Source organism: Phocoena sinus, chromosome 3 (genome assembly GCF_008692025.1).
Source record: "Phocoena sinus isolate mPhoSin1 chromosome 3, mPhoSin1.pri, whole genome shotgun sequence".
Lineage (NCBI taxonomy): Eukaryota > Metazoa > Chordata > Mammalia > Artiodactyla > Phocoenidae > Phocoena > Phocoena sinus.
In genome coordinates, this window is record NC_045765.1 from 67,667,660 (window position 1) to 67,694,078 (window position 26,419).

General features: G+C 41.9%; 1 protein-coding gene across 3 annotated transcripts in view; it reads right to left on the reverse strand.

Moving 5' to 3' along the window:
• Positions 1 to 26,419, reverse strand: part of GRAMD2B (GRAM domain containing 2B) — a 104,906-nt gene that overhangs the window by 48,315 nt on the left and 30,172 nt on the right. Inside the window, exon 1 of one of the 3 annotated variants that reach the window (XM_032625453.1) lies at positions 19,950 to 20,234. The exons of 1 other annotated variant lie outside the window; for it this stretch is intronic. In XM_032625453.1, the coding sequence (XP_032481344.1) occupies positions 19,950 to 20,032 (83 nt within the window). In that variant the 5' untranslated portion in view covers positions 20,033 to 20,234. Of the gene's footprint in view, positions 1 to 19,949; positions 20,469 to 26,419 lie in introns of those variants that run through there. One more of the 3 variants, XM_032625455.1, reaches the window with a different exon arrangement.

The following is a 26,419-nucleotide window of genomic DNA, read 5'->3' on the forward strand; positions in this document are numbered from 1 at the left end:
TCATCAAAAAATCTACAAACGGGCTTCCTGGTGGCGCAGTGGTTAATAATATGCCTGCCAATGCAGGGGACACGGGTTCGAGCCCTGGTCCGGGAAGATCCCACATGCCGCGGAGCAACTAAGCCCTTGTGCTACAACTACTGAGCTTGCACTCTAGAGCCCTTGAGCCACAACTACTGAGCCGCAGTGCCACAACTACTGAAGCCTGTGCGCCTAGTGCTCCGCAACAAGAGAAGCCACCGCAATGAGAAGCCTGCGCACTTCAATGAAGAGTAGCCCCCGCTCACTGCAACTAGAGAAAGCCCACACTCAGCAATGAAGACCCAAGGTGGCCAAAAATAAATAATTTAAAAAATTTTTAAAATCTACAAACAATAAATGCTGGAGGAGAGGTTGTGGAGAAAAGGGAACCCTCCTGCACTGTTGGTGGGAATGTAAATTGATACAGGCACTATGGAGAACAGTATGGAGGTTCCTTAAAAAACTAAAAATAGAACTACCATACGACACAGCAATCCCACTACTGGGCAAATACCCTGATAAACCATAATTCAAAAGGACACGTGTACCCCAATGTTCACTGAAGCACTATTTACAATAGCCAGGACATGGAAGCAACCTAAATGTCCATCGACAGATGAATGGATAAAGAAGATGCGGTACATGTTTTTATGCTTTGATCTATGGCTTTCAAGGTTACTACAGCGAGCTTCTTATAATCATAGATGTTAATTTGTTTAAAAGTTCTTTTAAAAAGAGAAAAAGGAAAAGGGATGACATCAGATTCTGAGACACTAATTATGCACAATATCTTAAACTAGAGTAGATTTCAAGTAAACGTTTAGCGGGGATTTTTAAGCCGTAGGCATACAAGAAAATCTAGAAGACATAACACATACATTTGAATACACCTTGGAAATGCATCTTAAATAGGCTTTTGAATGCGCTTGTTTCAAAATTATGACTGATGTAAATATTCAGGTAAAGAAAGCTGTTGAACATGAGATCAGGAGTTAATGGGTTACTACACTAAATTAAATCCTATAGCTTGACAGTACATCATGACAAGCTATGAGTCTATCTTCTATCATTCAGATTTAGGCTGGATATTCTTACAGGCTTATTCTTTCAGAGGAATTTTAGAATCATTCTGTAATGTTTTCTTAAGAGAGTCATTGAGATTTTGTTTGGTTGCACTGAACTTATACATTCAAGGAATGAAGCTATCTTTATAATGTGAAGTTTTCCTTTTAAAGAAGGTAAACCTCTCCATTTAAGTTGTCTCCTTTAGTAGTTGTATTGTTTTACTTTAAGTTCTATTAAATCTATTTCTGGGAATTTTTATTTTTTGTTGCTTTTCAGTGTCTTTTCCTACAGTTTATTTTTTAAATTAGTATTAGTAAGAAAGGTAATTGATTTTTAAATATTTATTCATTCTTGGCTGTGTTGGGTCTTCGTTGTTGCATGCAGGCTTTCTCTAGTTGCGGCGAGTGGGGGCTACTCTGTTGTGGTGCGCAGGCTTCTCACTGTGGTGGCTTCTCTTGTTGTGGAGCATGGGCTTTAGGGCGTGTGGGCTTCAGTAGTTGTGGCTTATGGGCTCTAGAGCGCAGGCTCAGTAGTTGTGGTGCACAGGCTTAGTTGCTCCGCGGCATGTGGGATCTTCCCAGACCAGGGCTCAAACCCGTGTCCCCTGCATTGGCAGGCAAATTCTTAACCACTGCACCACTAGGGAAGTCCCGGTAATTGATTTTTAAAAAATTTTTTATTCGAGTATAGTTGACTTAACATGTATTAGTTTCTGTTGTTAATTTTTTTTTTTGCGGTACACGGGCCTCTCACTGTTGTGGCCTCTCCCGTTACGGAGCACAGGCTCCGGATGCACAGGCTCAGTGGCCATAGCTCATGGGCCCAGCCGCTCCGCGGCATGTGGGATCTTCCCAGACCGGGGCACGAACCCGTGTCCCCTGCATCAGCAGGCGGACTCTCAACCACTGCGCCACCAGGGAAGCCCTCTGTTGTTAATTTTTAAAATATTTCAGATAATCAGTCAACTTATTGAATACTCTTGTCTCTAACTTTGATAGCTCACTTAAGTTTAAAAAATAAAATTTCACCTACACTCAGCGTACAGAAAGTCCAACCTCCTGTGGGTTACACTGACCTAGCTGCATTTAGTGTTCCATATTGTCTGCATCCTCTAACATACTGATCATGTTCCCTTTCTTGAGAACGTTGACACCTAGATCCTTCAGTGTCCAGGAGGATGGCATCCAACAACTTGGCATTAAGTCCAGGGATCTTTATTTTCACTTCACATAAATCACCGCCAATGCCTGGCTTTCATCACTGCTCAGACTGCTCCAACCAGAAATCCTCTGTCAGTGAGACATCTTTAATCTCCCACTGTCAGCCTGTAACCTCTCCTTCCGTTTCCCACCACGTGCTTTTTGCCCTCAGACACAGACCACAGTCCTTGATATTTCCACGTTCTTCTAGTTGAATCAATCTCTTCTGGACTTATTTCCTGGACTTATATATATATATATATATGTATGTGATTGATCACCTTCAGTTTTCAGACATGCCTGTTCTTCTGCATAGCCATTCAGCATAAACACCCCAAGACCAGCTCAAAATTAGCCTTTTAAACTTCTAATCCCTGGATTCTGAGTGACGTCAAAGGGGGAAAAATTAGCCCTATGGTGGATTGGTTCTTTGCTGTCAGCAGGGCCCTCAGCGGTCTTTGGACACTGTCCTCTCCTATTCCTTCAACTTGCATGCCGAACACTCTCCATGCTCTCAAGCCCCTAACCAAACACTACTCATCCCTTTTGATGAAAGTGGTCACGTCACTATCTTGCTGAGACAATTGAGAAATGAAGTATTCAGACAAGCACGTCTTCACCTGACCTACAGTCACCTTGCATCTACTGCATCATACATTCCTCCAGTTTCAGAAGACAAGGTCTCTCTCTCTTATTGATGTTCAAGCCCACTTTCTGATACCTCTGGGCTTGTTCTATCAGTTATTCCATCTTTGTGCCACATCTTCATCTTTTCCTTCTTTGCTGGTTCTTTCTCCTAGTTTATGTACAGGCTCACAAAGCTCTCTGATCAAAAAACCAAAACCTTTGGGCTTCCCTGGTGGCACAGTGGTTGAGAGTCCACCTGCCGATGCAGGGGACACGGGTTCGTGCCGCGGTCTGGGAAGATCCCACATGCCGCGGAGCGGCTGGGCCTGTGAGCCATGGCCGCTGAGCCTGCGTGTCCGGAGACTGTGCTCCGCAACGGGAGAGGCCACAACAGTGAGAGGCCCGCGTACCGCAAAAACAAAAACCTTTCTTAGACTTAACTTCCTAGAGTTACCTTCCTGTGTTTCCTTCACTTCTCAGCCAAGGCTCTCGGAGCCATAGTCTACCCGTGATGTCTCTGATTCCGCATTTCGCATCAACCCAGTCCACTATAGTCTGGCCTCCATTCCCACTGCTCCACTAATATTTCTCTGGCAAAGTTCACCAATGATCTCTATGTTGCTAAATGGCAAAGGCATTTCAGGAGTTCTCTTAATGCCGCTATTGGTAATCCATATTGTTGACTATCTCTTGAGATTTTTCTTCCCTTTTTTTTTTTATGTTTCTATACCATTTTGTTTGTTTGATTTTGCTTTTGTTTTATTTTTTGCTGTGCTATTTATTCTCCATCAACCTGGTAGCATCTTCTTTGACCTTCATCTCAACATAGCATCGCTCCTAGGTTCTCTCTTTGGTCCTCTACTTTTCTCTCCACTGGAAAATTCGATCCAGTCTCATGATTTTAACTATCACCTATATGCTGACATTTCCCAAATCTGTCTCCCAACTCTGACCTTCTGGGGTCTTGTCTTTTCTTTTTTTTAAATATTTATTTGGTTGGTTGCACCGGGTCTTAGTTGCAACACACAAGATCTTCGTTGCGGCATGCAGGATCTTTTTTTTTAGTTGCAGCATGTGGGATCTAGTTCCCTGACCAGGGATCGAACCCGGGCCCCCTGCGTCGGGAGCATGGAGTCTTAACCACTGGACCGCCAGGGAAGTCCTTGGGGTGTTTTCTGACACCAACAACCAATTTTCTGATTCTCCAGGTACCAACTGGGTATCCAACAATTCAATTCAATTCTGGCACTAACTACCCAAAGTTAGAGCCAACCTCATAGGTTAAGGGCTTAGTTCCACAAGACTGCCCCCACTTCAGATGTCAGCTGTAAGTCCCAGGCCAAGTGGGTATAAATCAGGGGTTCCCATGACTCCCCCCCATCCCCCATCAGGTTCGATAATTTGTTGAATGGCTCACAGAACTCAGGGAAATGCTTAACTTACCTTTACTTCTTTATTATAAAAGACAAGTCAAGAACAGGCAGATGGAAGAGTTGCATAGGGCAGGGTATGCGGGCACGCAGAGCTTCCATGTCCTCTCTGGGTGCACTGCCCTCCTAGCACCTTGGTGTGTTCACCAATCTGGAAGCTCATCAAATCTTACTGTTCAAGAGTTTTTATAGTACTTAATTTCTTGGTGCCCTCCCCTCCCAGGAGGTCAGGGATGGGGCCAAAAGCTCCCAAGCTCTAATCACTTGGCCTTTTTGGTGACCAGCCCCATCCTGAGGCTGTCTAAGGGTTCTACCCTAAACCATCTCATTAGTATAAACTCAGGTGTGATCAAAAGGGCTCATTATGAATAACAAGAGACAGTCCTTCTTAGCACTCAGGAAATTCCAATTCTAGGAACTCTGTGCCAGGAATTGGGGACAAAGACCAAATATATTTCTTATTACAGTACACACCTCCATCCCAATCTCAATTTTTTTTTTTTTTTTTTTGCGGTACGCAGGCCTCTCACTGTTGTGGTCTCTCCCGTTGCGGAGCACAGGCTCCGGACGCGCAGGCTCAGCGGCCATGGCTCACGGGCCCAGCCGCTCCACGGCATGTGGGATCCTCCCAGACCGGGGCACGAACCCATGTCCCCTGCATCGGCAGGCGGACTCTCAACCACTGCGACACCAGGGGAGCCCCCAATCTCAATTTTTATAAAAGGGAACCCATCATTTTAGATCCTAAGTCTCCTTTTCCTCCTATGTTTCATGGCTTAATTAATGGCATCACAATCCATGCAGCTTTCACCTGGAGAGAGAAACTAAGAGTCATTCTACCTTCCTCTCTCCGTCAATGATAATCAATCACCTGGTTCTTCCAATTTTATCCCTTTGACATTTCTCAAACCTATTCTCCCATTTTTCCTACTAAAACAATCTCATTTGGATTATTTCACAGACAGCAAATCCCTGCTTCCTATTTTGCTCTCCATCCAATCTATCTTAAACCTTGCTACTGGACTCATTTCTGAAAAAACTCAAACTTGCCTTTATCACATCCCTTCAGTGACTCCCTATGTCTTATAGCTAAGACCAAGCTCCTTCTCATGGCATAAAAGGTCGTCCTCTGTAACCTTCCTCCAATGCATTGCACCTGCTCAGGTACTGCTACTCAATATATAACTTATGTTCTAGTAATATTAGTTCTCCATAATCACCAGGTTGTTTCACATCACTGTGTCTTCATTTAGGCTATTCTTTCTGGATAAAATGACCTCTATTTTTTTTTTTTTTTGGATAATTCCTATTCCTCCTTCAAAATTTAGGTATCGCCATTTCTTCTAAGAAGTCTTTTACTTAATCCCCACCCTGGGCTGGATGCTTCTCCACTATTCTCTTAAAATGCCTGTACATATTCTCATTTATCACAATAGACTGAAATTCATATTTAATGTCATGGTAAGATATTGCTCAAGTTATAGTGAAATATGCTGTAATGTTCTTGAGGGCAAGATCCACGTCTAATACATCCTAATATCCCTGTAACATACTATAGTGCTTAATAGTAGGTCCTCAAAAAAACGTGTTAAATTCCAACCTTTGATATAAATAAAAGTACTTTAAAGAATACAAACTGCTTTATAAATGCTATAATAATTATTAAGTTGAAGTGGTAAGCTAGTATCCCCGACTTCAAATCTGAGGGAAAGGGCTTTTTATTTTTTTAAATTAATTTTTATTGGAGTATAGTTGCTTTACAATGTTGTGTTAGTTTCTGCTGTACAGCAAAGTGAATCAGTTACATGTATGCTTTTTTTTTTTTTTTGCTTTTTAACTTTAAATTGTATTCTGTATTCAAATGGAATATGTTTATTTTCATACCTGAAGTATACCGGAGAAACCTGCAATTCCATTGGTAATGAATTTGCTCCCCATTTGTGTTATAGGTTTAAAATTGTTACTTGCTTAGACCTTTCTACTATGAGTTGTCCAGAAGGCAATGTGGCCCTGTCACCTGCAGCCAAAGGGCAAAGCAGAGTTGTCCAAATGCAACGTGAATGCTGATATGTATCTATAAATACGTAAGAGGAGAGTTGAGGTATGTTCCAGCGGCAGTCCCGCCTTCACCAGGTATAAGTTTACCAAGGGGAAGAAATAAAAGCAAAAATAATAATAATAATAAAAGAGGCCAAACCAAGTCAGAAAGCAAGGATTCTATTCATATTCAAAACACTTTCCTCAGTTTGTTCAGCCTGAAAGAATTCTTTACACAAAGGCTATAGAAGAGCACAGAGAAATAGGGCAGTTTCTTCAAAGACTCATACTCTTCAGGTTGGAAGGGATCTAACAAATCAGGTCATTCAGCCCTCTCTCTTTACAGAGGAGGAAAGTGAAGACCAGAGAGAACGACTTCCCTAAAGTTTCAAAGAATCAGTAGTAGAGTCAAAGCCGGAAGTGAAGCAAAGAGAGCAAGCAAGGAGAATTCTGAATGGGGGATCCAGGTCCTTCTGTGTTCTGCTCTCCTGTCCCAACCGGTCAACAGTCTAGCCACAGACCCCTAAGGATTCATCAAAAACACGAATTTGGACTTTCAAGTACCCTATCCTTGTTCATCCCTCGCCTGGAATAATTTTTCCCTCCAGTTGAGGCCAAATTCTTCCTTACCCATCAACCTCACTTCAGATATCACCACTTAGCTCAGCTCACCTCAAAAAAAGCAGACTGCCTAGAAGGCAGGAGAAGAAGTGAGCCGGAACTCTCCTTACCATGGTGCCCCCAATTCAGTGACTAATCTGCGTCTGGCACATGACCCTCAGTATCTCCCAGGGAGCTGTCTGGAGGTCATGCCCTACACCATTTCTATTAGCATTTGATAATTATTGTGGAATTTTTTATCACACAGTATTTGTGTGTGTGTATGTGTGTGTGTGTCCTGCTCTCCTCTTCCCAGTCGGGGAGCTCCTAAAGGGTGTCGCCCACACCTCACTCAGCCATGTGTTCTCAACATAGAGTAAACGGTTAAGAAACGCTTGCTGAATTACACTGGATTAGAGAAGAGTGGAGATATGTCACAGAGAAGTTACCAAACAATACAGGATTAAAATCAGAAATGAGATATGCTATGCTAATGAATGCATTCCAGCCAAAAAGTCAAGAAAAGGGAACAGGAAAATATGCTTGTCTTTAAGTAGGCTCCAGGACTGATCAGGTAATAGACCAACCAGCTCACAGATATTAACTAGCAGGTAACACAGAATAGGGAAAAAAAAAAAAAGGAAAGCTTCATTAGCTTCATAGCTAATTGATTGCTATCATATGGGAAAGTCAGGAGTAGTGCCTTGCATATACCAGCGGAAAAGTCCATCTGGTATAAAACTAGGATATGGGGAGGGGACCTGAGAGAAATGTAATTTGTATACAAACTCCCATGGTGTGTAATGAAATGGAACAAAGAACAAGATGATTGTGATAGCTGAACCTTCAGTTACTTCACTGCTTAAACTCATGGAAATTTTTTTCAAAAATTGTTTTCTGGGACTTCTCTGATGGTGCAGTGGTTAAGAATCCATCTGCCAATGCAGGAGACACGGGCTTGAGCCCTGATCCGGGAAGATCCCACATACCGCGGAGCAACTAAGCCCGTGTGCCACAACTACTGAGCCAACGTGCCACAACTACTGAAGCCTGTGCACCTAGAGCCCGTGCTCTGCAACAAGAGAAGCCACTGCAATGAGAAGCCCACGCATCGCAACGAAGTGTAGCCCGTGCTCGCTGCAACTGGAGAAAGCCCACGCGCAGCAACGAAGACCCAACACAGCCAAAATAAATTAATTAATTAATAAACTCCTACCCCCAATATCTTCTTAAAAAAAAAAAGTTGCGCAGCTTGGAGTTGTCTGTCGTGCACTAGTGTCCCATGGTTATAGTTAGAAGAGCAGGGATCTCCTGCTGATGCTTAATAGCTTGAGGAGAAGGTCTTTTTTCCTGCTAACCAGGTAAGCAGTCTGAGGAGAGCATGGGCATCGTTTCTGTGTTTGTAGGTATCCTGGTCGGGGTAAGATTGGGACTTACTTAAGATTCCTCTTGGGACATCCTTAATGTTTATTAGCTTCTAACTAGTGTTGTAAGCCCAATGGCAGAATTTGTGCAGATCTCAGTTCTTCTGTTCATGGCTTTTTATTCACTGTGACTAATAAGCTTCCTAATGAATCCTGGCCAGACTTAAAAAAAAAAAAAAAAAATGAGCTCCAGGCTCTGAAAGTACCCCGCAAGAAGAATTTCAAGAAGATTTCGTGCAACTGCAGCATTTTTGGAAAAGTTCTTGGGTCCCTTAGGTGACTACTTTAAAAAAACAACAACAACATTCGTTTTTAGAAACAAAATCGGTCACATTACTTTACAGAAACACTCTGTACTTGTGCAAAGAAGAACCCAGCCACGGTTTTTAAAAATTGGAATCCATTAGTGACTGCTGTGCAAATCACCACGTAACGCTGCAACTGAAACAAAGTTCCCTATGGTCAGGTCTGAGCACAGATGAAGACAAAAATATCCAGAAAGGCACCTGTGTCTGACAGTACACAGAGAAAGCACGAGCGCCCAATTGGTAGTTAAAGGTGCTCTCTCTATTCTGTCCTCTATAGATCATTAGAAATCCTTTCAATGTAAGAACTGTAGAAAGAAATGAAACGAGCCTCGGTTTCATAGTTGAGAAAGCAGACCTATAAAAGTTAAGAGACCTATGCAGGGATGCATAGACACCTGATGGGAGCCACTCTGCCTTCTTCATCTTTGCCCCTCCCAGGTGAGGTTGTACAATTAATCATTTTAGGAGGCTGGTTCAGATTAGACTGCCTGCATTTGAATTCTGGCTCCAACATTTCAACAGCTGTTATAAACTTGGGCAAGTCACTGTGTCTGTTATGCACAAAACGTGACGATAATTGTAACCACCTCATTCCATGTATTTATTTAAAACTTTGAACAATGGTTGAGCATGTAACAACGATATTACCTCATCTCATCTAAATATATCAACTGCTATATTTGATATGTTTTCCGAAGCTACCTGGTTTGATATATTTTCTGGAGCTACCTAGTTTCTTCTTTGAAAGAAGATCAAATCTCTAAACAAAACATTCCTTTCCTCTACTCTGTTTTTCTTATGGGCAAAGGCCTCCTCTTCACCTTGGTGACTGCCATGACACTCAGCATACTGCCCAGTACAGAGAACTACTTAGTAAATGTCAGCTGACACACGAGCTCGTAAGCCATTTATTATTCTCTCATCGCAGGTTCCGATGACAGGTGTGACATTTTGTGATTTCAGAATTTGAATTTAGAAAACGTGTTGCGATTCTTTGTAAAAATTTCAGAAAAGATTCTGATCAAATCAAGAACAAGTATAAGAAATCTACCAACTTCACATCAAAACTAGTCCAACTTTAGAAGAGAGGAAGGGAAAGAGGGAGGGAAAAAATATCCTTGACAGTTTGTACGGGCTCTCAGAGGACTACATTATTTGTTATACACAGCATCCAGCACAACATTTACGTTGTTAGGATCCAATGAGGAACTATTTTCTAATGAATTATAGGAATAGTACAGTGATAATAAAAGTTGTCATGATGAAGAGTTTTTCTTCACCGTTGACATATGGCAACTCAACTCACAATACAGCTTTTACAGTACTACACACTAGGGGTTTCAAAATAATTTGTAGGATCACAAGATAACTGTTTGCAGATAATAATCCTTAACAGTAAAAGACACAAAAATGAGAGTATTTCTGAGGTTCTTCCCAGTTTTTAACTCATTGCACAGGATGGAAGACATAATTTGAAAAATCTAGAAGATGACAACTATGGATATAATCATAAGCCTGACATATATGGACTTAAAGAAAACACCAACGTTTATATACAGCAGCATCTCCACTGGGGAAGAAGAGGCACGTCAGCCACCCAGCTCAGTTGCCTGAGATTTCAGTGATAGGACACAGAAGAGCACAGGGAGAGGTGAGGAGGACCATCCGCCAGGAGAGAAGCGGGAGATCACATAGGTTAACGGTGAAGTAGCATTTTTTTCTTCATCTTTTCAATATGACTCAATCTTCCCCCCTCTCTAACTTTCTTCTATTCTCCCCCCATCTCCTTACTCCTTGTCTCCAACGTCACATTTCCGTTTCTCCATTTTGGTCTCTGCTCTTCTTAAACAGGTCTTATCACTACTGTGACTTCTATCTAGTTGTTCACAGGGTGGCCCAGATTTATTGCTGCCTCATCTGACTGGGGGCCTGTCTAGGATCATCCGGTTGGACAGGGGCACAGCAGAGATTAGAAGATGAACGGGTAACTTGAGGATGGGCCAGTCAGACAGCAACCCTTCTGTCTAACACTCTGAGTCCACCTGGCTAAGGTCACTTAAGAAACCTCTGTTCCGATGGATTTATTTATTCATCAATATTAAAACTGTGTAGGTCAACTTATTGGTAGATAATTCTTCTGCAAAGAAGTCTGGGAAAACAGTGGTTTATGGGAATAAAGTCCGCCCTTTATCGAGCTCTCCTACAGTGTGCAGTCCAGATACTGTAGGATCACACTTAATCTTCCTGACAATCTCACAAGGTGCTTCATTGTGCCAAGTCCAACACACTTAGAGGCATATTGGAAGGTGGAGGTTCTAAGGAAAAATAAAACAACAAAAAACTTGATTCTGGCCTTGAATGACAAGACCATAAGAACAAAACCCAAACCCTTGGCAAGTGGTTACCCCTGAGACAAGGAACTGTCTGTCAGGTAGGAGATGGGAAGAAGACCTTCCTTTTTCATTTTGTACCTATCTATGTTGTTTTAATTTTCTAGCCTTTCAAATATGTCAGCACAGATAGGGGAAGATTATGGTCTCATTTAAAATTTTCTTCTTTGTATTACTGTCATTAAAAAAAAAAAGTAACAAATGTTACATGCAAAATTTTAAGAGCTTGTAAAAACAGTACCCAAGTATGACAGTCTGAGTTATCTTTAACACTGCAGTTTGAGGGAGTTTTCAAAACCCTAAGTATGAATTTCACTCAGTCAACAATTCAACAGATATTTGTTATGTTCTAAAGTGTAAGGTACTGACCTATCTTTAAGGTGTTTACAATCTTATTTCCCTGCTATGTGAAAGAACTTTCTCTTAAATCTACACCACGGGCCCTCATGCATTGCTGGTGAGCATGTAAAATGGTGTAGCTGCTTTGGAAAACAGTTTGCCAGTTCCCCAAAAAGTTAAACATAGAATTACCATATGACCCAGCAATCCCATTCCTAGGTATTTGCTCAAGAGAAATGAAAACATCTGCCCATACAAAGACTTGCACACAAATATTCATAGCAGCATTATTCATCATAATCAACAAGTGGAGACAACCTAAATGTTCATGAACAAGTGAACAGACAGACAAAATGTGGTCTATCCGCAAAAAGACAACCCTCAGAATAGGAGAAAATATTTGCAAATGAAGCAACTGACAAAGGATTAATCTCCAAAATCTACAAGCAGCCCATGCAGCTTCATATCAAAACAACAAACAACCCAATCCAAAAATGGGCAGAAGACCTAAATAGACATTTCTCCAAAGAAGATATACAGATTGCCAACAAACACATAAAAGGATGCTCAACATCACTAATCATTAGAGAAATGCAAATCAAAACTATAATGAGATATCATCTCACACTGGTCAGAATGGCCATCATCGAAAAATCTACAAACAATAAATGCTGGAGAGGGTGTGGAGAAAAGGGAACCCTCTTGTACTCTTGGTGGGAATGTAAATTGATACAGCCACTATGGAGAACAGTATGCAGGTTCCTTAAAAAACTACAAATAGAACTACCATACGTCCCAGCAATCCCACTACTAGGCATATACCCTGAGAAAACCATAATTCAGAAAGAGTCAAGTACCACAATATTCATTGCAGCTCTATTTACAATAGCCAGGACGTGGAAGCTACCTAAGTGTCCATCAACAGACGAATGGATAAAGAAGATGTGGCACATATATACAATGGAATATTACTCAGCCATAAAAAGGAATGAAATTCAGGTATTTGTAGAGATGTGGATGGACCTAGAGTCTGTCATACAGAGTGAAGTAAGTCAGAAAGAGAAAAACCAATACCGTATGCTAACACGTATATATGAAATCTCAAAAAAAAAGGTCATGAAGAATCTATGGGCAAGACAGGAATAAAGACACAGACCTACTAGAGAATGGACTTGAGGATATGGGGAGGGGGAAGGGTAAGCTGTGACAAAGTAAGACAGTGGCATGGACATATATACACTACCAAACATAAAATAGATAGCTAGTGGGAAGCAGCTGCATAGCATAGGGAGATCAGCTCGGTGCTTTGTGAGCACCTAGAGGCATGGGATAGGGAGGGTGGGAGGGAGGGAAACGCAAGAGGGAAGAGATATGGGAATATAGGTATATGTATAACTGATTCACTTTGTTATAAAGCAGAAACTAACACACCATCGTAAAGCAATTATATGCCAATAAAGATGTTAAAATAAATAAATAAATAAAAAATAAACCTATGGGAATCAAAAAAAAAGTGGTCTATCCGTATAGTGGAATACTATTCAGCAATTAAAAGGAATGAACCACTGGTGTATGCTACTTCATGGATGAACCTCAAAAACATGATGGTAAGTGAAAGAAGACAGATACAAGAGACTGCATATTATATATGATTCCATTTATATGACATGCCCAGAAAAGAGAAATTTACAGAGATAGAAAACAGATTAGTGACTACCTGGGGCTGGGGTAGGGGGTGAATTTTGACTCTTTTGTTTAAGTACATTTTATGTCATACTAATGGGAATTAGTATAAACGGGCCCAAGGGATCATAATGGAAGATGTGAAAATGTTCTAAAACTGGGTATGGTGACGCTGCACCACTCAGTAATATTACTCAAAGTCATTGAATTGTACACTTGAAATGGGTAAATTTTATGATATGTACAATATGTCTCAATAAGCCTGTTAAAAATAATCTGCCTCTTGGGACATCATGTCCCATCATGAATGTGGGAACCTCTGACACACGTGGAATGACCAACGAGAACATATCAACTAGTTTACCTTAGGGAATGGAGTTTTAAGTTGGTTCTGCTTCTCTCCTAAGGGTATATGATCAAGTTTAAGAGCATGGATAAAAACACGCTCTTTTCTTTAAGAAGGAAGAACAGTCATTCAGGTGGCTGTGGAGGAGTCTGTCTCCAGGAACTGTGCTTTATGCCACTTGGAAATGTGTGAAATGCCTAAAGCTGGGCATTTAAAGAACTAGAAGGATGTTGAAGGGGAGGTCTACTGAAGTTCAGTAAATGGAAACAACTCAGCAGTTTAAAGTTGAGGAGCCATGAAAGAAAAGCTCAGCACCAGGATGTAGGATGTAGAAATCAATGGATCAGAGATAAAAGCACTGGACAACAGATGTGAGAACACCAAATCAGTAAGCAACATTTAAATAAGCTGGTAGGTCACTAAAGAGTTATGGCATGAGATCTTTTCAGCATAAACTAAAAACCAAGATGCCATGTTGGATTCATGGAAATGCTCAGTGGCTGTCAAAGTGCCCTCCCTGTAGGTGTAGCTGACGCAACAGAGGCTCAGTTAATAGGACACTGGTGCCTGCGACTGTTAAGAGTTACTAGGCCTTTTGAATTTTGACTCTTTTGTTTAATTATATTTTCTTTTTTTTGTTTTTTAATTAATTTTTATTCGAGTATGGTTGCTTTACAATGTTGCGTTAGCCTCCACTGCACAACAAAATGAATCAGCCATACACATACAGATATCCCCTCCCTTCTGGACTTCCCTCCCATTTAGGTTACCACAGTCCCAGACCTTCAACAGTGAGGACCACCACAGCTATGGCTTATGGAGCGCTGACCATGTCAGGCACTAGGTGAAGTGAATTTCTGACATTTCGCACTTAAACTTCAAGGCAAGCCTAATCAAAACATCTGGCTTAATTAAATTTAGTTATTTATTTATTTCTTGGCTGCGCTGCACAGCTTGCAGGATGTTAGTTCCACGACCAGGGACTGAACCTGTGCCCTCGGTAGAGAAAGCGTGGAGTCCCAACCGCTGGATGGCCAGGGAGTTCCCACAGTTGACTTTATTATTCTTTACAGATAATAAAGCTTGGAGGTGCTAAGTAACTCACCAGGGTCAAACTTCTAGGAGAGAGGAAAGTCAGACTTCAGATCCTAGTTTCCTAGAGCCTGAATTCTTAACCTCTTTCTGTACTGCCTTGACAAATCAGCAATTTCCAATGATATTAACATTGAGCCATGGAGCTGTTTGGTTCATTAAATTTCTTTTCAAAACATTTAAAACCAGAACACTATTTTTCTCCATCTTTTCAAACTCCTCGATTGTTTTACCTTAATATAATTTTAATATTTTCTAATGCTGTAATTTTTTCTTCTTATCCCAAAGTTTATATTAAAAAGTATGCTGGTTGGGGGCTTCCCTGGTGGCGCAGTGGTTGAGAGTCCGTCTGCCGATGCAGGGGACACGGGTTCGTGCCCGGATCCGGGAAGATCCCACATGCCACGGAGCGGCTGGGCCCGTGAGCCACGGCCGCTGAGCCTGCGCGTCCGTAGCCTGTGCTCCGCAACGGGAGAGGCCACAACAGTGAGAGGCCCGTGTACCGCCAAAAAAAAAAAAAAAAGTATGCTGGGTAATCTGTCAGAGTTGGTGAGCTGGAAATTAGAATTAAAGAAGAAAAATAATATACAAACACACATATGGAAAGATATATAATATACAGATAATTTACAGACATTTTCTTGCTAAATAGTCACTTTCAATGTTTGGACTTTAGCAAGCACTAAGAAGTCAAGCTATACTCAATAATTGAATCATCTTTGCTCCTCTTGCTTCCAATGCAAGATCAGTCCCCAACTGCAACTCTCATTCTGTTTGTCAAGTACCCACAATATGCACAAGACTAAGGTCATTTATTTTTGCTTGAATTCACTCTTTAAAGTTAAAATATGTGCCCCAGATCATTATTATTTCTTGATAATCCCAGAGAACTTCCTTTTAAGGTAAACTGCTTATATTGCATACATCCACCCTTTCTCCACACATATGAAATTGAACAAATTTCTAGAATTCTTACATCCCAAATTATTAAATTTTAAATGTTTAAAATCCAAACTGCATTACAAGTGTATGTGGCATGTGATATAATTCGTTATTTGAAATATGAATCAACTGCCCAGAAGTATTATCAGTATTAGTTTTAGATACTTTTTGAAATTCATTAAAAGTAATGAGGCCATTACTAAATGAGATCCGCCAGAGACTTTAAGAAATAAAAGTGTATCTAACAAAACGTGTGTCAAAAAAGTTAGGCTATGTTAGAAATATCTATGCAACGTGAACACAAAATTAAGAATGAAAAAGATAAAGTAGGGAAAAACTAGGATCTCGAAAGGAAATATGCAGCTAGAACTACCAATTCTTGGTTAAAACAAAGAGGGGGGGGCTGTTATTTTTAAATTGAATATGTATTTTGGTGGTGAGTAAATGTGCAGCCTCACTTCCAGCACAAAGATGAATAAATAGGTCACAGTTCTTGGGCAAGTAAATGTACCTAAAAATTCTACTGCTACCTACACCACCATGAGTAAACTTTACAGTAAACATCAAAGATTCTTGTGATACAATAAAAAAAATTTTCTACTGCTGACAGATAATTTGATTTGAGAGTATAACTTCCCCTGAGGTCGTCAAACTGAAAGTCAGCTGTAAGTATATTATATACCTTAATCAGCGGGGGATGGGATCCCAGCCTCCACAGCTCACCAACAGATAGTTATTGAAAGTGATTATTTGCTGAGTCCTTTGAGAAATTCAATAAGAAAAAACGTGATTGGAGTTTGCAATCTATTTGGGGACAGTTAACTAATGTACACTGGACTACTGTGTGAATATATGTTAATAACTTAGAGCAGTATTTCGTACACACTAAACGTTACATACACATTAACTGTTAATATATAGTAATAGTAGTAGCGGTGAACTTCTCTGGGCTGACCACATACATACAGGGTGAGCACTGGTAAGAAAGAGGAGAGTATGGCCAGTGATTAGGAGAGGCTTTAAATGAAGGAAAGCTCGAGTTGATTTACAGAAGTATCTTAAGAGAGACAAGAGAGGGCACTGCTTGAGCAAAGTAATAGAGAGCTGAGGAGGGAAGAATGAGGGAACCTGATTCAGTACTACGTTTGGCACACATGTTCCTTATTCTTCTGCATTATCGCCTCTGAATTACAATGCTGCTAAGCGTGGCTGGCTACAGAGGCTGTGCAAGCTGACCAGTATTAGGAACTGAGGTTGAAATGGTCTATGTGTGTCCAGATCATTACGGGTCTTAGATTCTTGGCAGAGGAGGCTGTTTTTTAAGAGTAGGTCATGGAGGGCCATCATAGATCCTAGAGCATAGGAAGAGGGATAAAGATTCAAGGTCAAGCTCTAGAGTTAGGAGTCCTGGACTTGAATTTGAGCTGTTCTCTTATTAACTGTGTCTCTGCCTGGCTCGTTACTTAACTTCTCAGAATTTCAGTGTTCTTACTTGTAAAATGGAGATAATGATAGTATCGACCGGATTCTGTATGACAATGAATGAGTAAGTGTTGAGCAATAGCAAGCATTTCTCCATAATTGGCAGCTATTATTAATTAAGAGGCTAAGGTCCTAGGTGATGAGGCCCATGTGGGTGAAGTTACAGATGCAGAGAATGGGGAGGAGCAAGCTGTTCTAACACGCGTGAAGAAAATGTCCCTTGGGACACTTAGCCTTCAACAACTTTGAGCTACTTTTATTCTGTTACCAGAGCAGGAGTTTAAGAGCTCAGAAAAAAAGAGCGTCTAAAATCTTAAGATTGAATCAGAAGTGACTTTAGTAGGCCTGGGAATTAACACTTTGCGGGGGGAAAAACCAAAGACTCAATAAACCAAAGACTGCCAGATGGGTACATATCCTAACTGCGGAGAAGATTCAGTTATAGGCCAAACTTTTTATCATATCTTGTTTGTGTATTTAATGTGGCAATGGCCACCATCGTCCCTTGAAGTACTGTAATATACATACATGGCTCCCCTCAACGGTGCTCCTGGAGTTACAGAAAGACGGATACCAAATCACATTCATTCTTGTACTGCCCACCATTATTGAACAAATAGTAGGTATTCCCATTTGGAGAACTGAAACGAATTTGTGAAACTGAATGTTCCAAATGAAGGGCTGGCTGTTCGGGGCCTTGAGCTTCAAGGTGGTTGTGTATCTTCTACATAATTATGTTCTCAACATCTAAAGAATTTTTTTTTTTTTTTTTTTTAAATTTTTTTTTTTTTTTTTACTGGATTTCTTGTCGCATATATTAGGTGAATCTTATTCTTTTTTTTTTATTTATTTATTATTTATTTATTTATTTATTTATTTATTTATGGCTGTGTTGGGTCCTCGTTTCTGTGTGAGGGCCTCCTCTAGTTGCGGCAAGCGGGGGCCACTCTTCATCGCGGTGCGCGGGCCTCTCACTATTGCGGCCTCTCTTGTTGCGGAGCACAGGCTCCAGACGCGCAGGCTCAGTAGTTATGGCTCACGGGCCTAGCTGCTCCGTGGCATGTGGGATCTTCCCAGACCGGGTCTCGAACCCATGACCCCTGCATTGGCAGGCAGATTCTCAACCACTGCGCCACCAGGGAAGCCCTAAAGAATTTTAATTTAACAAAATTAGTCTAATGCTATGGCAGATGTTTTCAATCAATCAGAATGCTCTCCTTGACTGAGTATCTTGAGGACTGGGAGGGAATGTGAAGATTTAAAACTTAACAGCTGTTAAGTGGGTGGGCTTGAATCATTCTGCTTTGTGTAGCTGAAAATGATAAACAGTACCTCTGGATGAGTTCTGATCCAGGAGTTTAGAGTCCTGGGTTCCAGTCCTGCCAGTGCCACTTACCACTCCTGTCACCTCAAACATCTATGAAATGGTGACCAGACTAGCCACAACTCCTCTTCTTCAGGGAGGTAAAGTTTATGAAAGAATGGTTAAGGAAATACATGTCATTTGCTGGTTCATCTTTTTCTTGGGCTTTAATTATTAGTATAAAGTAAGGATGTTATTTCTGGGTAAGGAAACAAGAACATTTTGTGAGAGTTATACCTAGAGCAATTTTTCCTCAATCATCTTTTTTCAGTCAGTAAAGTGGAAAGAACATGAGCTGAAGTAGCCAAGGAAAGCAGACACTTGAAGAGACTATGACCAAAGCCTTTGAAGCCACAATTCAAAGCAGCTAATAAAAGCTATTCTTTTTCTAAAAGGTCGGCCCAAACTTCAATAAATGGGTGGAATATGCTTTTACCAACACAAGTCTTTATGTGGAACCAGGCTGTGTTCTTAAAAATGAGTAAATGCTGAAATAATGAAGGATGAGGATTGAATTTTTTTTAATCTTTTCTTTTTTGGGGATTGAATCTTTACTATTAAAAAAGTCTGTCATCTTTTTTATACCAGTAGCAATAAAGCATTTTAGATACCCAACAGCTTGGTACCATAAAAATTAAAATTGGGCTTATTTAGATATTTACCTTAGTCTCACTTAATGTTATAGTGATATAGAAAATGACCAAACACTTAAAGATTCTTTTTTAAAAGAAAATTTTGGGAATAACAATCACATAAATAACCATACTTCTGGATTTTAAAAAGTAAGTAAATAAATTTCGTTACAGGAAGCTAATCCTTGTGATCAAATATTTGAGTTTTCAGCTTCTTAAACCAGAAGAGTTTATAGGTCAAACAATGTGCAAATCCTATTACGCACATGAATCTTTTGGGAGGACAGTCACAACCCAATATCTGATGTTTTATTTTATGTTCACTGTGCTCCCTCACCCCACTCCCACACCCTCCCTCAAAAAAAAAAAAAAGCGTATAACAAGTTTGTGTTAAGTACTCAACAAAGGCAGGCAGTCTTTGAGGGGGAAAGATAAAGCGTATTTCATATTTTCCACTACTTTTCCTCTCTCGTGAGGGGAAACAGTGAAGGGGATGGGGGAGAAAAAAACACCCTCACGCTCCGAATCGAATGACAAAATACGCATCTTTGTAAAGCTAATGACCAGACGACATCTACGGGACAGCTGCATCTTCACACAAGTCATTAAGATGTAAGACAGTTAGAATAAATGTTAAGCGCTGCTTCTTGATGTGGCTTGGAGCTCTGAAGAGTCGCCCCAGACCTCCCTTGGGATTTATAAAACACCGGTCGCGCTCTCGGCTCAAATAATTCCCATCCCCACCGGACTGCAAGCTGCAGTGCGTTTCTGAAACGCTGCCGTGCCTTTTCTCTACTACAGAATCGGGGGCAAAAAGGAGACCGGGCGCCACAGGAAGAGTTCAAGCCACAATTCTGTCCACGTTAAAAGTTCCAGAAAACCGTTCCCACTCCCAACTCTTCCCTGGCAGAGAAGTTTGGGCAGCGCGCGTTCTACCGCCGCGGCTGGGATCCAGCGGAGGGCACTTACTGGGCTGAGCCAATTTTGCTCTCTCTCTTCCCGAGCACTTTGGCAGGCTTTGTGTCGTCCACATCTTGCTGTAGTTCAGTCATCAGGGCCGCGTCTGGAGGGCACCTTCAGACAGTCTCCTCCTCCCGCTTCCCCGACTCCCACCGTCCGGGGAGCAGGCCCAGCGAACCCGCCGCGCCCTCCCCTGCGCCCTGGGCCGCTCGGCGCATCCGGGCCGGCCCTGCCGGGGGCCGCCAACCTGGACACGTTCGAGCCGGCGCGATTGGTCCGAGCTGGCGGGGCAGAGCTGGGAGGGAGGGAAGGGGAGGGTCGAAGCGAAGTGACAACCTCTTTCTCCAACCCAGGAGGCGGAGGAAGAGAAAAAGGAAACCTGTTGAACTAGTCTTGCGGGCAGAGGAAGCTAATTGGCCAAGCAGGTGAAACATATGCCTAACCCGGCGCCGTATAAGTAGCCTCCTGGTAAACTGGGCTTTTTTTTCTACCCCGACTGTAAATATGGGGTATGAAAAATGGGCGGCCGGCTGTAGATGCTGGAAACGACAGGACTGAGTGAGGCTCTCTCTCGCACAGATGCGCTTTGTGGTCTGGCCTGTGCCCCAGCCTAAATTACTCAAGCAGGGTGTAGTCTCTTTGAGGACTGCCTGTCAGAGCTTAAACAATAGGTCGGTTCAGTGACTGAGGCAATAAGAGGTAGTTCCTGGTTGACCCTTCCTAGTTGGTAGGGGCGGAGGGGAGCGTGGAGAAGCAGCCATCAAAACCTCACCAGCAACTTGCTTACTATGCGCCCAAACAGTAAAATGAAGCCACTTCTTCCCGCCTTGCTGGTTCTGTCACGTTTTGTGTTTGAAGCATCCACGTACTCATTTAAGGAACTTTGAGACCTGCCATGTTCTAGCCATTATTCTAAACACCCATTCAGTAGAGTGGGGAAGGAGAAGAAACTTCCCTCTGCCCTTCTAGATTCTTCTGGCTGGTCTAAGGGTTCACTTGACGTGAGATAGATTAATAGGAGAAAAGCAAATTTAATTACCTGCGTCCAGGGGGCTCCCTAAGAAAATGAGGCCCAAGGACAAGTTAGGCAATCGAAGCTTATGTGCCACCTGAGAGAAGAGAATGGGGCAAGAGTTTGGGACTTCATAGCGTTGGCTGAAAAAAAACAAAACTGCACAACCTAAAAGTTGAGAATTATGTTTTATTTGGCTGACTTGCTGAGTACTTAAGTCCAGAAGACAGCCTCTTGGAGAGCTCTGAGGGATTGCCCGGAAGAGGTAAGAGAGGAGCCAGGATATATACGAGTTTTGGCAACAAAAACCGGGTAGTCAAAAGATTACTGTTAATTAAAGAAAAACCAGACATCTCAAGTTAATGAATTTCGCACTCTTCTATGTATGGGGAGATGCAAGAGTCTGGGCTTATTGAAATCATTCCTTTGATATGCACCTTAACTGTCTGCGGCCAGTGTCCTGCTTTTTTCCATCCTGAATCCCCTCAGGGTGCACAGTTGTGGATGGCTCCATTGTTTGAGGGAATGAAGGCAATTCACAGGAAGATGAAAAATGAGCAAATGGGTGGCAAAAACTGTTCCCTGGGTCATACGGAAACAATGGAACACAGAGAGGAATTTCAACAAGCAGACTTTGCTAGGTTCCTCCCTGTCTACACACCTAGTTCATATTATACTGTAGTAATCTACGGTGACAGCTCCCTTCCTGGAACAGGTCTTTTATCTAAATTTTTTTAGGCAGTTAGGAGAAGGTTCAAAGATTCTTCCCCAGTCTTTTGGGCCTTGCTTCTTTTTAGCTTGAAATAATCTGCATGCCAAAGGGATGCATTTTGGGGTGGCCAACTTTGCTCCCCTGCAATAGCAAATAACGTATGTGTTGGTAGATTTGTAATTTGCTACAGAGTAGTTGAGAATAAAGAATAACTAATATAAAACCTTATTGTTGGAGGCCTAACTTTATGGCTGGGATAAAATTACTAACATTACGCTCCGGGGCTGCCTTCGGATTTTCTTCTAAAATTAATTTTAGATTTAAGAATAATTACAGGGCATCCCTGGTGGCGCAGTGGTTGAGAGTCCGCTTGCCGATGCGGGGGACACGGGTTCGTGCCCCAATCTGGGAGGATCCCGCGTGCCGTGGAGCGGCTGGGCCCGTGAGCATGGCCGCTGGGCCTGCGCGTCCGGAGCCTGTGAAGTAGTCAATAGCCCTTTCCTAGTGGGGAGGAACTAGAAAGGAGCTAGTACACAATGTTATTTTACTTAGTGGCATTTGCTTGAGTTTAAGAGACATTGTCAAACAGCTTCCTAATTTGTTTATTCTTTGGGCTATCCTACAGTAAAATGGAATGCAGTATTTAAAAGGCAGCAGCAGTAAAATGATAGGGAAACTTCATTGTCGTGTGATAAAATAGAGACATAAGATTATGTCTAAAATACATTTTGGGGGACTCTTTGATTTGGCACCAATAAAAAATCCTACCCCGTATTTTTCTTCCTCCAAGCCTCTGGGAACATAATTTCTTGTTTCTGACATCAAAGTTCTAGCCAATACTTCTTCCAGTTATCGAAGCAGTTCTAGTAGAAAATGCCTAACCCATAACCTTTCAGGAGGTAGGGGCTTCTATCCAACAGCTTAGAATACTGTGAACAGAGAATGTTGCCTGACGTTCCAGTAAACAAAGTATGTTGCCTGCCATCCCTGTTCTGTAAGGATCAAGCCATTAGCCACTGCAGGTACCCACTTATGGTGTGCCCTATGGGGAATTCAGGATGGAGAAAACCAGGAAGCTATCTGTGCTTTGGATACTGGCCCTAGATACTAGATAGTTAAGATGTGTATCTAAGGAATAATTTCAGTGAACCCCGAATCTTGTATCTCCCCATACATAGAAAAACACTAAAATCATTAACTTGAGATATCTGTTTGTGATCAGCAGTAATCTTTTGATGTTCGACTACATGTTGTTTTGGGGGTCTTTTTTCCCAGCAAAAAAACTTGTATATATCCTGGCTCCTCTGTTATCTCTCTGGAGCAGTTCCTCATTGTTATCTGAGAGACTGTCTCCTGGACCATAGTCCTCAGTAAGATCCTCGAATAAAACTCAACTTGAAACTTTTAGGTTGTGTAGTTTTTCTTCGGTCAACAATATTGATCAGATTGCGATCTCTTTTTAACATTGATCAGAAACACTGTGCATCTGTCCATAGTTTTGGGGCAGAGTTCAAATATGAGTTTGGAGATTTGAGTGGCTATTTGGTTGCAATGTATGGTCAAGAAGTTACCTAATTTATAACACAGGGCGGGGTATGTGTTTATTAGCCAATATAAGTACATGTAAAGTGTCATTACATGCCTGTAATTTTATGTATATTGTCTGATGACATATGTTTTAGAAAATGTTGCGGCTCTTACCAAGATGAAACCTGGAAGTGCTGTAATAAGTTAACTACACAAAATATGTAATATACATCATAAGTCATAGAATCCAGGAACACTCTTCAGACCATTCCTGTTTTCAATTTAAGGTTACTATGCAGAGGAGAAAATGGGGAAAAAGTGAGAGAGTTCAGAAGAGAGCTATACATGGAACTTCCCTGGTGACCCAGCGGTTAAGAATCCACCTGCCAGTGTAGGGGACACGGGTTCGAGCCCTGGTCCAGGAAGATCCCGCATGCCGCAGAGCAACTAAGCCCATGTGCCACAACTACCGAGCCTGCGCTCTAGAGCCTGCAAGCCACAACTACTGAAGCCCACGCACCTAGAGCCCAAGCTCAGCAACAAGAGAAGCCACTGCAATGAGAAGCCCGCACACTGCAACGAAGAGTAGTCCCTGCTCGCTGCAACTAGAGAAAGCCCGCACGCAGCAACGAATACCTAACGACGAAGATGCAATACAGCCAAAAATAAATAAATTAAAAAAAATAAAAAAATTTAAAAAAAGAAGAGAGCTGTACAGTGACACTGAAGAACTTAATTATAAGACATTTTTTAAAAGTTGTAGAAATGAAAGTTGAGAAGCATTATATGCAGGGGAACTTTATTGAGTGACTTCTGTCAAATATGAGGGAAAATTTCCAAATGAATACAGCCATTAAACATTGGAATGGGAAACTCTAGTAGGCTCTCTCCTACTATATCTCCTACTATAGAGGGCTTTGAAAATAAAATCTTAAAAAATCAAATAGAATGGTTTTAAACCAGTATTTCCCAAGCCAAGTTATACTGCAGATGGGGAAATTTGAAATAATCTATTTCTCTCTCTAGGGATGAAGCAAGAACTAAGTTTAGCACCTGTGTTGAGAGGAAGAGGCAAGATCGTAAGGGCTTACTGCTCTAGGGGCAGATGGTAGTTGGGAAAAACTAGTATAAATCTGATTCTGAGAGAAAGCAGAAGCAATAAAAAACTCTTCCAGGTCAATACTCTGTTTTTAAATTAAAATAAATGACACCATATAAACAATAAATTAAAATCTACACTGATGTTTTAAAATATATGGCTATTTTCTGTGTGGTAAATGTTACAGATCACAACAATGTGAAGTGGGGAGGCCTCTGAGACCAGCCAGGATAGTGGTTTTCACACCGGGTTCTGGGGTGACTGGTGAGGGGATGGGCCAGCATTGGAGCTTAGGTCTTCTGACTGCAGTCCCCACCTCTAACCACTACTCCAATATACAGCCTGTCCTGCTTCAGTCAGAACTCTTCCACTTGTAACTCTCTCATTTACTTCTGTTCTGTATTAGTTTCAGTTTGAGGGAAGGGGTTGTCTGCCACACATCCAACAGAATTAAAATATCAAATCCCTGCCATCATTTTTCTGAGCCCGAGCTTCAGAGAGTTTAGTGACTTGGCCAAAATTACAGTGGTCCCATGAGGATGAAGACCCAGCTTTTCTGAATCCCAGTGGGTGCTTATAAAGGGTAGTAGGAAAGTGAACAGTGAAAACAAAGCTTATTAATGGCAGAGACGTGTGCCTTAGAGGAGAGTGTGTGTGAGGGGGGCAAAGCCCGAGGATCCTTAGACATATGTAGTATTTGTGGAGAAAGAAATGTTTGAATCTAGAACTACCTTTGGTGGCTGCATTTGGCAGTTATCTATTGCTGCGAAACTAACCACCTCAAATCTTGGTGGCTTAAAACAATGATGTATTATTTTCTCTTATGGTACAAGTGGATTGATGGGGCTCAGCTGGATAGTGGTCATTTGGGGGCTGTCATGCAGATGCAGTCAGAGGGCCCCCAAGGTTTGGGGGGGCAATTCCCCCAAGGGCAATTATTTGAATGCTCTTCTGAGCTGGATGTGCGCCCTCATATCTGATGCTTCAGCTGAGATGGCTGGAACAGCTGGGGACTATCTGAGCATTTTAGTCTCTCTGCATGGCCCCCCACATGGCTAGCTTGGGCTTCCTTACAGCATGGCAGTCCCAGTATAGTTGGACTTTTTAACTTGGTGATTGGCTTCCTCCAGAGCATATGTTCCATGATATCAAGATGGAATCCGCAAGGCTTCCTATGAGATAGCCTAGGACATCAGGCGACCTCACCTCTGCTGCATTCTGTTGGTCACAGGCGAGCCACAGGGCCAGCTCAGGTTCAAGGCAAAAGAACTACCCAAGGTGTGAATACCAGGAGTGCAGCTCACCGTGGGCCATTTTTGGAGACCAGCTACCACAGTGCAGATAAGAGATTAGGTCCTCTGACTCCAGACACTTCGTCACTGGGCATGTGAGTAAGTGGGCATTTCTAATAGCACTGTTCTAAACGCGTGAGATATAGAAATGGACAAAACAAGCAAAAACCCATAGAGCGGTGGCTCTTACATTCTACTTTTTTATCAAAAATAAAAAAGTAACACATAAATAACACAGTTTCGACAGATAAGAGATATAAAGAAAATAAAATAGAATATCAGGGAGAGTGAGGGAGGTCTGTTTTACGTAGGATGATCAGGGAAGCCTCTTTGACAGGTGACATCTCAGCTGAGACTTGAAGGAGGGGAAGGAGGAAGCCATGTGAAGTCTGGGAGCAAAGCTTGCCAGCCAGAGCGAAGGGCATGGGGAAAGACCTCCAGGCAGGGCTGAGCTTGGCGTATGCTAGGGAACAGCAAGAAGGCCACTGTTCTACACCGTGCCTGGCGTATAAGGAGGGAAGAGAAGGTTACGGGGAATGGTCTCAGAGAGACACTATCCCCTCTGCCCATTTGTTTATTATCTGTCCTCTCCTACAAGAATGGAATCTTCTCAAAAATAAAGGACTTGTCTGTTGTGTTAGCCACTGTATCCACAGCGCCTGGTTTATGTTAGATGCTCAATAAATATGTGTTGAATGAATGAATGAATCGTTGGGTGATTGTTTCCAACCAGAGGTTCTCAACCATACTCATCTGGAACTCTAGCTTACCTGAGATGTTGATTTGAATAATATTGGTCTTTTTTTTTTTTTTCTTCCAATTATCACGGGGAGAAAA